Source organism: Aythya marila (genome assembly GCF_965140915.1).
Source record: "Aythya marila genome assembly, chromosome: 10".
Lineage (NCBI taxonomy): Eukaryota > Metazoa > Chordata > Aves > Anseriformes > Anatidae > Aythya > Aythya marila.
In genome coordinates this window covers 172,022-188,600 of record NC_139051.1, presented here as the reverse complement: position 1 = coordinate 188,600, position 16,579 = coordinate 172,022, and the positions used below count along the sequence as shown (strand labels likewise).

General features: G+C 34.4%; 1 protein-coding gene across 6 annotated transcripts in view; it reads right to left on the bottom strand.

The window, feature by feature from the left end:
- The window catches only part of NR2C2 (nuclear receptor subfamily 2 group C member 2), a 38,578-nt gene that overhangs the window by 11,363 nt on the left and 10,636 nt on the right, over positions 1-16,579 (bottom strand). For all 6 annotated transcript variants that reach the window (XM_082768575.1, XM_082768576.1, XM_082768577.1 and 3 more), the window contains 7 exons: positions 11,496-11,606; positions 8,523-8,723; positions 7,084-7,186; positions 5,828-6,007; positions 3,524-3,671; positions 1,832-1,925; positions 1,282-1,415 (listed from right to left, as the gene is read on the bottom strand). In XM_082768575.1, coding sequence (XP_082624701.1) covers positions 1,282-1,415; positions 1,832-1,925; positions 3,524-3,671; positions 5,828-6,007; positions 7,084-7,186; positions 8,523-8,723; positions 11,496-11,606 — 971 coding nt within the window. The remainder of the gene's footprint in view (positions 1-1,281; positions 1,416-1,831; positions 1,926-3,523; positions 3,672-5,827; positions 6,008-7,083; positions 7,187-8,522; positions 8,724-11,495; positions 11,607-16,579) is intronic.

Below are 16,579 nucleotides of genomic sequence, written 5' to 3'. Positions count from 1 at the left end.
CGGACATTATACAGGGACTGCCCACATATAGCTGATAAAAGACTTTACCCGTAAGGGGGGAATTTTTTACTACTATAAATCCTGTTTTAATTGTCTTATACTAGTATTTGTACTAGTAAATGGGATTCTTCCGCTTACTGTTTACTACCTGCTTCTTCTCACCTTGGAAATTTATAATAGATTATGTGAAATCTCACAAAGCCCAGGTGCACTCTAGAGAACACCCTGCAGTCCCTATTGTTACTAATCCATTCTTTGGAACAACAGAGAACGCAGTGATCTCCTTCTAAACAGCATGCCTTAATTTCCTTCCCCTTAAGACAAGATATGGACATACTCTTGATTAAACACTTAAACACCTCTTAAAAATCTACCTGAAAGACACTGGACAGTTTTGAGGCCCAATATTTCTAAAATTTCACTATAAGACCAATGCACGTTTTCCTTCAAAAAACAAATAAAACAAGCAAACAACACCCCCCCCAAAACAAACAACACAAAACCACAAACACCATCACCCTAATGCTAAAAATCTCAAGCCTTGCTGGAAACTTTGACATTCTGTGTTGGTTTTCATCACTAATAATGACAACAGTCTTCAAATTCCTTCTAAACATTAAACAAGATGTTTACTAATCTTAGTTTTACATTTTTCCTACATTACCAAAAGGTATTTTGGCAGTACAACACAGAACGCAGCAGTAATACAGACCCTCAAGGAGTGGATCTAAGGGCAATGAACACTTCACAGGAGAAACTTCCATATAATAAGCCTATTAAATACTGCAGTACCAAAGTATTACTATTCTCAGAGTCAGTCAAGTTTACGAACTAGTCATTTATTCAAGCATTGGAAAAGGCTACCTACATAAGTTGTAGAGTCCCTGTCCCCGAAGAGATATTTAAGAGATGCATGAACATGGCACTGAGGGACATGGTTTAGTGGTGGGACTCAGTAGGTTTGGCTGATGGCTGGACTTCATGAACTTGGTGGTCTTTTCCAAAGCAGATGATTCTATGATTACTTTTCTTAGCATGAAATCTGGTTTAGCCATATTATAACTACAGTTATAACACAAGATACAGTTCTTCCCAAGAGGACTACAGGCTGAAGACAACAGCCAAGCTTGGATTTCCAAATAATTGGTTTTGCATTTCAAAGTACTGGGCAATCTCTACTGTATTTGATGTCACAATGCCAAATTACATGGATGAATGAGTCTTAAGTGTGCACTATACAGAATACAAACTGCTAAATAAGATGCAAATATAAATGCATACCGTGTAATCTCACTTGCAGATTGCTCTTCTTGTTGAATTTCAGAAGTATCTCCATTATTTAGTGACTCACTGAGGTTAGCAAGAGATGTTACAACATTTGCTAGTGTTCCTAAAGCACCCTGGCTTGTCTCAGCCTAAACAAGAAGAACCGTATTAGTCGGTAAGAATTATAGGTGATATATCATACATGTATTTTCCCCCATTCTTAATCTTTGTGTTCTTCTTCCGTATGTACTTTTCCTTTCCTTTCCTTGAACCACCTACAGAAAGAACAATGGATCACATTTGACTCACAATGATCTTTAAACCCTACTGTGATCATCAATCCTAACCCCTTCTGGCATATCATGTGGGGAATAGCTATGGCATAAATATGCCTGTGAAAAGAAATCACATCCCTGTTGATCAGCTTATTACCTGCATTCCTACAGATCTTCAGACTCACCCCAACCTTATCCTATCAAGGGTAAGAATGCTTTGCATCTATGTACACAGCTAAAATAATCTATATGTGTAGATATGTTCAGAACTTAACTGAAAGCATCCATACCTTGGAGTCAGCAGCTAGGAGGACTGTACCATCATCCCTGATCAAAGGCTGTTGAATATTCACAAGCATTCCTGGATCAAGAAGACCTGCTGACCTGTTGAAAACCATAAGGCATCTGACAGTTAATAGTGGTTTGTATTAATCAGAAAAATATGTAACAACTCATGTCAGAATAAAAACAATTACAAATTTTTAAATTTGCAATTTAATGAAACTCAGGATTTTTCATCAGAATTTTAGCCTTTCTGAAACTGCTTCCAAAATGTAGCTTGAAAGACAGGAACACATTTTCATTTCCTGTGCAAAAGCAGTGACAACTTCCCAAAGGAGATATCCTCTCATATGCTTTTGTCACTGGTTTATTCTGTCTTATGAAAGCTGTTGTCTTCTCATAACTTCAGAAACCACATAGCAGATCTAAAGTTATGCCCTAGAGTTGCAGAAGGCGTAACTGTGCATTCCAAGTTAGATGGACAGCACTAAATAAAAAAAAAAAAAAAAGTTGAGTCAAGGAAATACATTTATTATACAACTATTTTGTAATGCAAAAGTTCTGCGTAAAATTTCTGCTGCCTTTTCTTCTGTCTTTTTGACCAAACATAATTTCTCTCTGCTGTATCTAATTAAGGGAGGCAGTGGGAACTCTTTGCAGTCAGTAATAAGAAATTTGTTACTTCTGCAACAGTCCAATTCTGCATAACCCAACACAAATGAGTAATGCATGACTGGTTCAGGCCTTGACACTAACATTGTTAAGTACCACAGGAAGCAAATTATCATACTTTATGTAAATGTGAGTCCTACATAAATAGGGTCACACTTAATGAATATAATATCGTTTATAGTGTGGAAAGCCATCTGCAGCACAAGGAAATCTTGAGGTAGCAGATGTGTCTATGAGCAGTATTTATGAACAAACTGATTAGCAAACAAGAAACACTGAAACAGCTAAAGAAATTTATGGCTTAACCCTCCTAACTGCAGTTTGACTTGTTCAACAAAGAATATACACACAAACCAACTGAATATAGAGATCCAGTACTTTCAGGTGATTATCATCTATTCATTCACTAACTGGACTGATAGTTTTCAAAATGTGGTATTTAAATAGAGTTCTAATTTATTCAGAAAGAAAAATTATCTCTACTTATTAAGAATATGATAGAATATCATGCATTTCCACACACATTGCCTATGGAGAGAATTGAGAGCATGAAAACCATCTAGGAGTATCTTCCATATAGCAAAAAGAAACTACTATTCTTTTGCTGACACTGTTAAGACCATTTTTTGCGGATCTGTATCAGCAGTCACTGCAGCCTCTTCTGCTACAGTATTCAGGAAGGTGAATGCTGAGTCTGCTATTGGTGGATTTGATTTCAAAAAAGTGCCAACGGGAGTCTATCATGCAGTAGGTCTACGTGTTTGTTATTTACATATCACATGTGTGCCCCACTTGCGCTTTGGTCTGTCTGGGCAACAGCCAGTACTTAAATTGAGAACCACCTAGCTGTACTCAGGCAAAAACTTTGATGAGAAGCAGAGCATACGTTGATCTTGGTAATGGAAACCAATGGCCTGTGAAACAGCTCTTTTTGACCAATGCTTTAGAGCACAGGGGAAGACAGAATAGTTGTGCCTGCAATGCATAAATAACCTTAGACAAGATTTGTGTTATATTGATTTACTCACCGTGCCCCATCTTTATCTGCCACAAATGTTGGAGTTGCTATTAAAGGGCTTCGTAGGTCTTTTCTGATATATATCTTTTCAGTGGAAGCTGCACAGTTGGTTGGTTTTTCACGTTGCACATCAAAAGGCTTTCTTTCACTTTGAACCGCTACAGAAGGATAGAAACACGAAGATTTGAAAGAAAGTAATTTATATGAATATTACCAAAATAATCACATAGTAGAATTTATGTTTAAATCATTATGGTGGTATGTCAGTTCAGCATGAAACTGAAATTTAATAAGACAACTGAAGAAATATGGCTTCCAATTCTACTATACCCATGACCAAGTACATTTAACTAAGGAAGGCACAGATTGATCATTTGCTTTAAGTTTTACTGAACTACAAGCAAAGCTTACTATTTCACTGGTATTTAAAGTGACAGAGCATTCTGCAATATACATTTAAAAAAACCACTTGTTTTACAGGTAAAGCTATACTTAAATGCAAGACTCAGTCATACTCCAGATGACAAAAACCAACACAAACTCAGAATGAACCCAGAAAAAGTCAAGACAGGCAAGTTAGCTCCTGAATCATAACGTTATGAGAGATGCAGCTTAATTCCCTGGGTGAGGAGTCTCTGCATGATGTGCAATTGACTCATTCATTCACTCATTCCAGACAATTAGGAAGCAGTTTTCTAAAATTAACCTTTACAGAATTTAAAATATTTCAAGTTGAAAACTGGAAGAAAATAGGCTTAGTCTCCAAAGCACAGTAAATTATCTAATAAAAATAGTACGAATAATTTTGCTATTATAAGGCAAGTGAAAAGTGCATATTTAAAATATCACCATATTAGTATTAAGCAGATTACAGAAAGATATCTGGCATGTAGGTCACTCTGTAGTTTGGCACATGAATGAATTGCATACATTTTTTTCACCTGAAATAATGGTTAATAAAACTAATGGATAATAAAACTAATAAAAGAATATGGCAATAATACAAATATTTTTTTAAAGTGTTGTACTAATTCTCACAATACTATGCAAATGTAAGGCACAATATAAATGGAGACAATATTTCTGTGTTATTCATTTTACCAATTAATCATACAGCAGTTACTACTCTACAAAATTAACATTATTAACAAACAAAAAATTCTACCGTACTGTATAGCCCTTTTGAATGCAACACTACAATACAGATACATTTCTCTGTATCCTCATAACCAGGAAGTTATTTATTTCCTGATCTTATTTTTACTAATATTGTTAAGTGTCAGGGAAGTTTAGAGAATTATTAAGTAGGTACATCCATCTTCTTGGCTTGGTGGATATGAGTATTAATCAGAAACCTGACCCAGTGCCCAGAAAAATTAGTGAACATGAATCCTAGCCACACTGAGCTAAGAAAGGTTTAGCTTCTAGAAATGTAGCAGTCTCTCCAGCACAAGTGTCACCCACTACACTCAGCACAGTGTGCACAACACAAGAATCCTAACTATGCTTTTGGAGATCCAAAGTGCAAATACAACAAAGATCTCTCTGTTTACAGATTAAAATTCTGCCTCCATAGTAACTCAGAGGATGGAACTCATCTTGCCTAGATTAAAGTAGAAAAATAATTTGTTTCACCTTAAATTCTCCTTAAAATTATCACAGAAAAAAAAAAACAAAAACACAAAACAAAACAGAATAGGCTTTGTGAAATTCTGAGTGCAGAAGCAGGGGGTACTATAAATTGTAATGAAAATGCATTGAAAGAGGTGTACAGATGCTAGCACTGAAGTTGTAGTGAGTACTGCAAACAGGAAAAGTATATTGTTCAAAATATAACAGTTTATACAATGTCTCATAATATAATGCTGTTCAAAAAATGATCAAACTAATACTGAAAACAAACAAAAGGGGGGGGGGGGACATCAACCACTTCCCATCACTGGATAAAATGGGAGAAAAATAAACCAGTAGGAAAGCATTATTCTGAACATGTAATGTTAGACTCATATACATGTCCATATATGATGCATGTTAAAATATTTTCTACTATAACCATACACTGTAACATGCATTCTAAGTGAGGATCTAACTGGGTTCCTCAAGAACTGCAGTAATATGAGATATTGTTCAAAACAAATCAGTGTTACACCTCAAACGCAAAATAGTGAGGAAAGAAAGGTGAAATGTACAGCTGTCGAGTTCTGTCTCTTCCAAGCAACAGAATGAAATAGAGAAAACACACTAAAAAGCAATGGTAGGCCACATATTTTTTTACTTGTTAGGCACAGTCTCACATTGAGTACTTAACACTCACATTCCATTTTCATGCCCATCTCTAGACATTTCTTAAGCCTACAAAATTGGCAGCGATTCCGATGGTGTTTATTGATGATACAATCCTGGTTGCTACGACAACTGTAGGTCAAATTCTTCCTCACGCTCCTTTTAAAGAAGCCTTTGCATCCCTCACAACTGACAGCACCATAGTGACGACCTAGGAAGCATATATATTGTTATTAGATGGAAATTACTCATTTTAACATAAAAATATTTATCTTAGCCTTTATCATTGCAAAAGTCACCCTTTACGTTCATTTTCTTGCCATCATTTTGGACTGTGAAAGCATTGTTGCAGTCTCACGGGATATTTCTTTTTTACCTATTATCAGGCCTTTTAGGTTGGTAAGTGGAAAAAAGAGAGGAAGGCTAAGCCTACATTTGAGTAAGAGGCCTGTGAAATGGTAGCTCCCATTCTGACCAAGTACAGATGCAATTCTATCTGCTGTTACAGGTAATAGGATACAAACTATACAAAGGGTATTGCATGTTTAAAGTTACATTAAAAGAACACACATGCTAAACATTTAAGTAAATTCAGAACATAAGTAATTTCTGAATAAAATCTGAAATGCAATGTTAAGTCAAAACTCCTGTGCACATCAATTCTGGTATCATTTTAATTACACAAACACTTGAAAACGATAAAAAAAGAAGACAAAGAAGAAAGAGGGGTTCACTCTCTCTGTAACATGAAAGCACAATCTTCTTTTTTGGATAATGTAGAAATTTTATCTAGTAGTCCCTGAAACTGCACGGTTCTGAAACACCAAGGATTTGCATGATATCTACTTGCCTTTTTCTGTGATTGTGAAAAGCAAAAAACTACCAAGAAGTCTTAAGTTTGTTAGAGAGCACTGAGAAGTGTTTTTTTTTTTCTTGGATTAGTTAGACTTTTTTACAGCTCCGGGGAAACAGAATTCATGCTTCAAATGGTCTCTCAGTTACTAGGAGCTACGCAATCATTTTCTCTTTCAGCATGAGCCAATTCATCATACAATCTACTTGAAGTACAAATTAATATTCTTCCAAGCAGAGCTGAAATACTCCGTATGTATAGATACAAAAGTATAATGTTACCTCTTTCCAATTTAGACTCAAGTGCTTTTACCAACAGCATGGCTAAAATCAGTCTTAAAAACAAACAAACAAGCAAGCCATGAAACCTCTTCCCTTCATTCTAGTAATCCTTTCAGTCAGGTATCTTGAATACTGCTTCCTGTGCTTCCTTACCTGATGCTTTATCACCACAGACCACGCAATATTCTACTACCTGAGGCCGCTGAACATCAGCTTTTCCCAGTAAACGTTCTACCGAAGCAGAGTCTGTCACTATCTGAGACAAAATTTCAGAACAAAAAGAGGTAATTAGCCAGTATTTTCTGATGACTTGAAAGCAAGAAGCTTTGTGTACAGAAGACCAGTGTATCAACAGTGAAGAATATGAGAAGTATGACAGACGTGGAATGAAATTAAGTGGCATAAAATGTAAGTTAAGGAGAGCTTTTCCTGTCAGTAATGGGACTGTTAAAGCATCCAGAGCAAAACATGAATTCCAAATTGAACTTCCCACTTTGTTCAGGAGAAGTAAGTTTCTTCATTTGTGCACTCAACAGTAGTATTCCCTTCTTGCAGTTACTGTCAAACAATTGCTCTATTTTAGCCAAAGATGTCTAAAATTGTTGTATTCCATACACTGCTCCCCCATTTATCTTCTCTCTAGCTAATAGGAATACATAGTTTACTGGGGACAGCCTGAAACAGAGATCCATTATAGAAAACTTAAGAGATGGACTTGATGATCCTTATGGGTCCCTTCCAACTCAGTTTTCATAGAATCATAGAATATCCTGAGTTGGCTTCCAAAGGTCTTGAATCCCAAAACTTCAGTTCAAAACGCCCCACTTCACATAAAACTAAAAAAAATGAAATCTAATTTGTAACAATAGATAAACCATGTAGCACTGTAAAATAAATTTTAAAAGACTTTTTGCACAATTTTTCAAATATTTGTGTAAAAATGATACTGCTCCCTGTAAAATACTCCCTATATAGAACGATTCTATGATATTCTCTATTCTAACAGTAGCAATACAGTCCAGGTAATTTTTTCCCCCTAAAAAAAAAAAAAAAAAAAGAATCCTAGGAAAAAAATCTCAAATTTCACTAGAGATGGACTATTGTTTACATAATTTGTTTTGCAAAGCTCTCTCTGATCTGGACTATGCTCAAGACCCACAGGCAAATATAACAAATGACAGCTTCTGCTCCAAAGAACTCCTACTCCAATGTTTTGGTACTGCATTATGAACATAAGTTTGCCAAGCTAAGTTGCATCTCTGCATGTGTGAATCTATATCAGACCACCTGAAATCCTGGCACCTCTCACAAGCTTCAGCTTAAGTATTTGCTCATGTCTTTACGTAGTTAGAATTTTAATGAGAATCACAACAAGGAATGATGAATGCAATGTAATGCACGAGGAACATGAACACAGGCAGATTTAGGATTGAATAAAAAAAGCCTACAACTCATATGTTCCATATCCATGTTATTAGATCTTTAGAAAACTATTGCAATTGCCGGTCTCTTAAAACAATTCTATACTTAAAGCACCTAAAACTTAGTAACTGAAATAGACAAATCTGGTTTATCTCAATTACCGTATTTACCTGAATTCTACCAGGCACAATGTTGTCCGTGGTTGTAAAGATAAGCTGTTTGGCATTAGATGTCTCAGGTGCTGCCAATATCACCTTTCCCGTACCAGTTCCATCTGGACTTGCTAAAATAAACTGTTGCTTTGGAGACACAGATGAGTCCACTGCTGTCACTATCTGGATTTTTTGACCTGTCTGCTGATCTGTCACAATCTGTAAAACATATTGAAGAATTTTATGGTTCTGTCTCAGAATTATATGATACTATTTCATAATAGCCCTTGTTATTTATTAATTTTATATTTGTAAATTTATTAGACCGGTGCAAAGTTATTACAGCTACCTACATAAGCGCAAAACAATAGAACCAAACCTAAAACATATGTCTATCATATTTCTGTATTTACATACCTACCACACAAAAGGAAAATACCAAACAGACTTGTGAAAAGTATGAGACTGATACTGTTAAAAATGAGGAGAGATGGAGAGATGTTGTAATTGCATTTAACTGTTCAAGAGGAATTAGAGACAGTGGAACCCAACCAGAATAAGAACAAAATGTAATGTTAAGGACCCCTGTATTCCTTACTGATTCTCTCAGAACTCTAAAATGAGAATACATAGCACGTTGCACTTGATGAATGGCAGGCATATATCCAAGCTACGCACTGCCTAATGAGACAGCATCATAGAATTTTCCTCATATAAATAATGAAATTATAAATTATTCCAGCTGACAAAAAAATCACAATGGTACATTCTTGAGATTTTAATTTCTTTTGTATACACATGACTATAAACTATTTTGGTACAGTACATTTATGTATTTAGCTTACTGCCAGGGTAATAATTACTATTGAAAAAAATTTCAGAGTTTACACACCGTGACATTCCTAATAAATTGACTGCATTAAGTGTCACAATAACTTTTTTAAAGTTGTTTACTTATTTACATTCCTAAATTTTGATTAACTAGACTTCTTAAATCAGTTGTCATGTTCTTTTTGTATAAAAAGCCTTACAGGAATTCTAAACATATGCTAATGGTTTTACTAAATTAGAATGCCTTAAGACAACATTAGAGTAGTAAGCCACAGTTAGTGCAGGAATTAAGTTATGGAGATGATGATTTTTCCATGTTACAGAAACTCTTCAGGAAAGGCTCACCTCGGATTTTGTAATTACAAACCTAAAAAGAACATGTAGGAAGTAGATGGTACTCAAAGTTGGGGATTAAACCAGCCTACTACTAAATTCTGGATGAGACACATTTGTAGGGATTTATTAGTCATATATTCACAGAACAGAATAAGCCATTTTTGGTCTCATCTGCATAAAAGTTTCAGTGCTTAAGAGGATGAGTTCCAATCCAGTTCGCTTCAACAAACAAGAAGCTCTGAATAAGCTCAAAATTTAAAAGGAAAACTCATCAATCCCCAATCCCAGTGTTGTTAAATTAAGTTCTTAAACCCTCTGAGAGTTTTCCCTGACATGTTTTTCTCAGCCACCATCACTTTCATATAGATCTTAGTCAATGGAACCAGTCTGAAATCTAATCTCAGCTTATGACTGACACTATTATAGTGCCTGTAGATATGTTTTAAGGAAGCAGGAACGCTTTTCTCTTCCTACTACTCTCCTTCCTCTAACTGTTTTTTCCAGAAATATCAACGATATAAGGAGGTAGATTTTTTTTGCACAATTGAACAAAAGTTGCCTACCTTATGAATGATGAAATATGCAGTATGCTTCAGTTACACATATTGTGAGAACATTTACCTTGCAATGAAATAGCAGGTAAATATTGATTTGGTTACTCTACCAGACAAAATAGAGATTATGTTACCAGACAACTGAATCAAAAATGGAAAACTTCCATCATAGCGGAAGCTTGAGAATCAGCATATGAAACAATAAGGCTGCCTGATTCCACCTTTTGTTCATATTTTAAAGGAATACATCTTAGTTAAAACACATAGCTAAATATGTTGATAACTGAAGAACATCTCATTGGTGCTAGCTATAAAGAAAAATCAGAGACAACTTTGTAACTTTTCACATATCAGACAAGCATTGATAGTAATGACTGAATAAGAAGTGGGTGATTTTTATGTTCTTTAAAAAAAAGTATGTCGTTATAAATGCTACAATTTGAGTCTTTGAAGAATATTAGTGAAAAAAATTACATCATGATACCATTAAGTAAAATGATAATGTCATTTAAAAAGAAGTTTTCAGGGCTGTTCACGGGGGCAGGGTTCTCCTGGATCACAATGACCAAGTACCACCCACCCTGATCAAAACATATCTCAAGGACAGTCCATCCTGTGACAGAGGCTGCATTGCCAGGACCATTCCAAATGCCCTGAAGTACAAGATCCTCTTCTCCAGCATCACCTCTGGCAAAAGTACAGTGGAATATTGTACTGGCACAGAACAAGGTGGAAGAGGACAAGAAGATCAGTACTGTAACACTCTTGTAACATTAATACCTAACAATTTTCATATTATTTGTCACTACATAGATCTTTATATTAGATACCAGTAATGACAATCCACTGCGTAGTATCCTCAAGACTAATTTCAGCCTAAATAGGCGAGTCTCCCACTGGCTCTTTTTAAACATGCAACGGAGAGAGAAGAATGCTTTTAGAGATTATCTCAGGTGTTCTGAGCTGTCTGTTGACAACGTCTGCCCATTTGCTATGGTTAGAGCTCAGGCAACTTACACATGCAGGCTAAGTTTAAATTCTGCAAATATTCCTCACTGGCTACATTATCAATTCAATTATAACATACAGCCAACTAGTCATCACTAAACTATACTTCAGGAGAAAGTTTCATTTGCAATAAAAATGATCTGTTCATACAAAACTTAAAAGAAATCTTCCATAGACTTTAGTATGCTTTTGTATAAATCGAGAGCAGGAAGAGGAAAAAAAAAAGTTATAACAGTTTGCCACATAATCAACAGATTTTTACCTGAATGCGTTGTGGTGAACCTACAGAAGAGTCCGTGGAAATAATCTGGATACGTTGGGAAGGGCTGGTCATCACTGGAGATTCAGATAGTGAAGTCTGAACAGTCTGCACCTGTACATAACACAGAGAATTCTGATTTAAACATTTTAAAACACAGATACTTATTTACTAAACAGCAGATGGCCCTAGCATGCAATTTGTATTTACTGAAAAGGTTACAGTCACTAAACCAATTTGAGTTAGTTTTCAATGAATTATAAGAATATTGTTTTCTTTGGGACTAGAATGAATCTGATAGATGACCAATCCCCTTCCCCCTGCCCGCCCCCCCCCCCCCCCCCCAAAAAAAAAAAAAAGAGACAAACACCTCAAATCACTGGATAACTATTATTTTTCACAACCAAAGAAAATGTAATTAAACCATGTGGTTCTTCAGTTTACTGAAATGCAGGAATACACTTTTTTCAACTTCCAATTTTTTTTTCTTGTGTAAAAACAAAACACACCGTACACTCAATGTGTCATGTGAAATATTTCACCCTTTAATTCTTTTTTAAAGTATTTTATGAACCATCTTTTGAATTTTCAGGTAGCCCAAATTTAGTAAAGCTTTCTTTAAGCCCCTAAATAAAAACGCCCTCTATCCTAAGTACATATATGGGTCAGTAGATATGCGGATTCTGCTGGAATCTGCACATGCCTTCCATCTGACCAAACTAGCATTTAGTTTTTATGTCTCTGATCTTACCTTATCTATAAAGTTCTCTGAAAGCACAGTGTCTTTACAGCCCACTTGCACAACAGTCACTTCATTTTCCAAGTAAAAGCAAGAATATTAACAATATATTATTTTTAAGGTAAAAAGATAAATTTAAAGATGGCTGGTTATATTTGTTTTATATAATATTTATAATTATTCATTTAATATAATTCCACTTGTTAAGTGTGCTCATACTGTTTCCTGTTTTCTTTTTCCAACTTGTTCTGCTTTTCTACTTCATAGTGGTGCAACTTTTTTTTGGAACACACAGTTCAACAGATCACCAAAATATTCAGCATGTATTGAGGCATATGTAGGTAACTTATCATTCTAGTGAGAATTTCACTAGTGTGACATTATGAAAGCTCTGCTTTCCTGGTGCGTTTTGCAAGTCAATAATCTAAAATGTTGATCAATACTTTAATTCTTGTGAGAAAATTCAAACCAAAAGATAATTTTGTTCTAAAGCCATACACTGCACACATTCACCAATATTTTCAGAAACGTTACAAAAATATTTGAGTAACAGTATGCACAAGAGTACTATTTTGCTGTGACAGGCTGCAGGAAAGGGCAAGTAATATAATTCTAAACAGTAAATAAATGTTCACCATAGACAACAGTATGAGATGGATATTTTTTCAGTCACGTTCTTAATTGAAAGTTATTATATAAAATGCAGAGGAAAAACACATCAATTTTTGAAGATTGCCAACAGCAGATTTTACAAGTGCAACATATCTGAATAAAAACTATCATGAATTGTTACAATATAAATTTATACAGATATTCCATTTGAATGGGCATAAGACTCTGCAGTGATGTACTCTATATAAAAGAGCAGAATACGGCATTCCTGATTTCTTCTACACTCAATTTAAGCCATAATTACTTACTTGAAAGCAAGATGAATAGGCCAAAAATTCTTTGGAAAAATGTTCTATAATCTCAATGAATTAGAGACTTAGATTTGTATGCTAAATAAAACTTATTTACATTTTAACAGATTTTACATTTTTATGATTTCAGAATTTTGGGAATTTCATATTGTAAATTCTGTAACTCACAATATTTGTAAATTAAAATTGCAATTGTAATTGCAATTTCATTCAGTTTATGTTTTCATGAATACCTCCTAAATACACATTTACACTGTCCCACAGTATCTGCAGGATATAGTTTTAGTATATGACTGATTACAATAATTGTTACATTCTATAAAGGAATTTGAGAGTATCAAAAGTCATTAATATCTGCAGTGCTCACAAGTTTTTTTTTTGTTTGTTTTTTGTTTTGTTTTTTTTTTTTAAATTAAATCCTCTTTTTTCAAATACCCTTGGAATGACTTATCAAAACTTGTACTGGTGGACAACAAGTTAGTATCAATTTAGTTATTTCCTGTTTAATATACAAAGATATAATTTACAATGAATTTAAGGAAATAAAAACCTGTTTGGACAGAAAGGAAAACTTACTGCACAATCTCTTTGGGGAAACAATTTTAAAATAGACAAGACTTTTAATGAAGCTGTACACATTTGAACAACAGCCTCTTTATCTTTCATGCCATGTTATTATCGAAACTATGAACTCTTTAAAAGGTCTAAATTAGAGCAGGAAGATTGTTTCACCTTCAATTATAGGTTCCTTAGCCTTTTTAGAAGCACCTTTGAACCTTGCACAACAAATTGCTGGGAGCTTTGAAACAGATCTGTATTCCCACGTTGTACAAGGATTTGTAGCAACTTATAAAAATAATTCCTATATACACACATGGTAACTACAATGAAATTCTGTAAATGTTTGGGGACTGAAAAGCTAATTCTTTTTTCTGGGTTTGTAATATACTTGCTGCAAAAAGGTCCTGGTATACAGCTATGGCTCTAAGTACTACGTCAGTACAAAAAAAATCTCTATTTTAATAGTATGGACTACATTCTCATATAAAGGGTGGTTTTTGTTTTTGTTTTGTTTTTTTTTGACAGTCTCCTTGAATATACATATTATTTCTCATCCTCATTCTATGACTACTCAGCTATCTTAAGTCCAGCACTGAGTTCTCTATAAAGTTCCATAAGTTTGAGACCAACTGCCAATATGTCATTTTCATGTTTAAATAGTCAAGAATATAATTATTAAACTGAAAAATGGAAAATATGTTACCCAAAAACTTGTCTGAGAAGATATGGTGCACAATGAAGAATGTTTCTATAAATAAAGGTTTCAGTTTGCACATATAATTTTATACTCTTATTAACATCCCCATACATACTCAGGATGGAGAAGGACCCTGAAACACAGAACTTTATTCTTCAGGCTTGCCTACTTAATACAGTGAAAGAAGAGCAGTTTTAAATTTCTGGCTGCTGAAAATCTCAAGTTTATTTTCTTCAAGACTGAATACTTAAGCCATTGACTGACAGCAGAACAAGAACCGTAGTAGAAAGTCAAATGCAAAGAGGGAACATATTTTTTGAAATACATAATTACAAGAGAAAAAAAATTCTGCAATTTTGTTTGCCAGCTGAATTTCTACATTGCATTGTCATACACCCATAAAGGACAGGAAAGGATAAACTTCTGATGATTTATTATAGTCCTACCCATTCGATTGCAACAAATTTGACTAAGTAAAAAAAAAAAAAAAAAAAATAGAATAAAGCAACAGTAGTCCAAAAACATGCAACACTTGTTAGACTTGTATCATATGTGTAATCCTGTAAGTGAACTTAATAACACTGACTATGCTAATGTGTTGTTCAAAAGAAACACCACACCATGAAAAATCTCTATTACTTGTTTAAAGCAGCCACTGTGGAAGTTGTATATACAAAAACATAATCCTCCAAAGTCAGCAACAGTACATTTTTGTAATTTTAGAATATGTTTCTAAAAATTAAATACACTTTCTTTTCTTTATGACGGGAAGTCTTTCATAAGATAATGAAAGAAACAAAAGTCACCCTTATTTCATAGGAAACTTCAGTGCACTTTACACAGGCTTATCAAAAATAATTTAAAAGTAACAACTAATACGGTGGCTTAGAGACAGAAAATTCACATAACGTAAAAGATACCTCAAAAGACCCTAATCTCACTACACTAAAAAAAAAAAAATATCAAAATACACATATGTTAAAAGACAGGGAAAAATAGTAAGTTTTAGTATATTTAATATTGTTTGCTTCCTGAAGCTCCCTAGCTATACACTCTACAGACTCTAGTACTTACAGTGTCAAATCCTTCCTGCAGACTTATTTACATTTTTCCCTCAATAAACCTCTGAGGTCAAATCAATCCAAAAGAAATGCTGAAGTCACTTTTAGTGAGATCACAGATACCTGCCTCCAGCCTCTATTAATGAGGATTCCAATAAAAGAAAGCAACCAGAATTGTTTTAAAATGCCCTCTCTATGACCCTGCTCCTCTGAAGGTCAAGTGCACTATCATTCCCTGTAACCAAGGAAGCAGAATCGACGTGTTCCTGCTGTTTTGCCAGCTGCTGAAGGAGTCTGTCTAATAATAAGATTCATTCCATCTGGGGAAGATAGGTATTCCCAGGTTATCAAGCTTTCCACCTCCTTTCTTAAGCTCCTCAACCTGCACTCTGAATATTTCTTAAATGAAATTTGAGAAAAGAGCTTGTCTGCATCTTTATTTTCAAATTGGCAAAATTTAAAAGGAAAATCCACCACGGTTCCTTTGGAGCATCTTTAGCCTTAAAGTTTATTAACCCAATGTATTTAAAGGAGTGTAGGCCACTCTGAACTTGTCCAGACCCCATAAATATGAAGTAGCATGATCAGTCTTGCTACATTTAAGAATTAATGCAGTAAGTTTGTTATGCCCAAGTGATTTTTTCAGATTAATTTCTATCACAAAACATTCGGATGAAGGTGCAATGATGATTGACGAATGAAAACAAAAAAAAAGTATTTTGAAATTTTTAGAAATGGGAATTTTAAGTTATGCTACCTGAACTTCTGGCAAAAATGACTGTACTTTTTTTTTTTTTTTTTTTTGATTTTTTTTTGGAAGTAAGCTTGAATACAGTGAATTTCCATTAGCAAGTCTTATGTGTGGACTCCCAAACTTAGCTCCAAAATGTTCTCACTATTGAAAACAGGCTCTTTACTTGATAGAAAACAGTTATTTACTGTACATTTATCTAAAAATAGTAACTGTGAATAATCACTGTAACTACAGCATTGCATTTACAGCACAGATACAACTTAAAATGTCAGGTCAACTAATTGTTATGTAGTGCGGGGGAAACTATTATACGTGAAATCTTAAACATGTAAAAACATCCACCGAAATTATA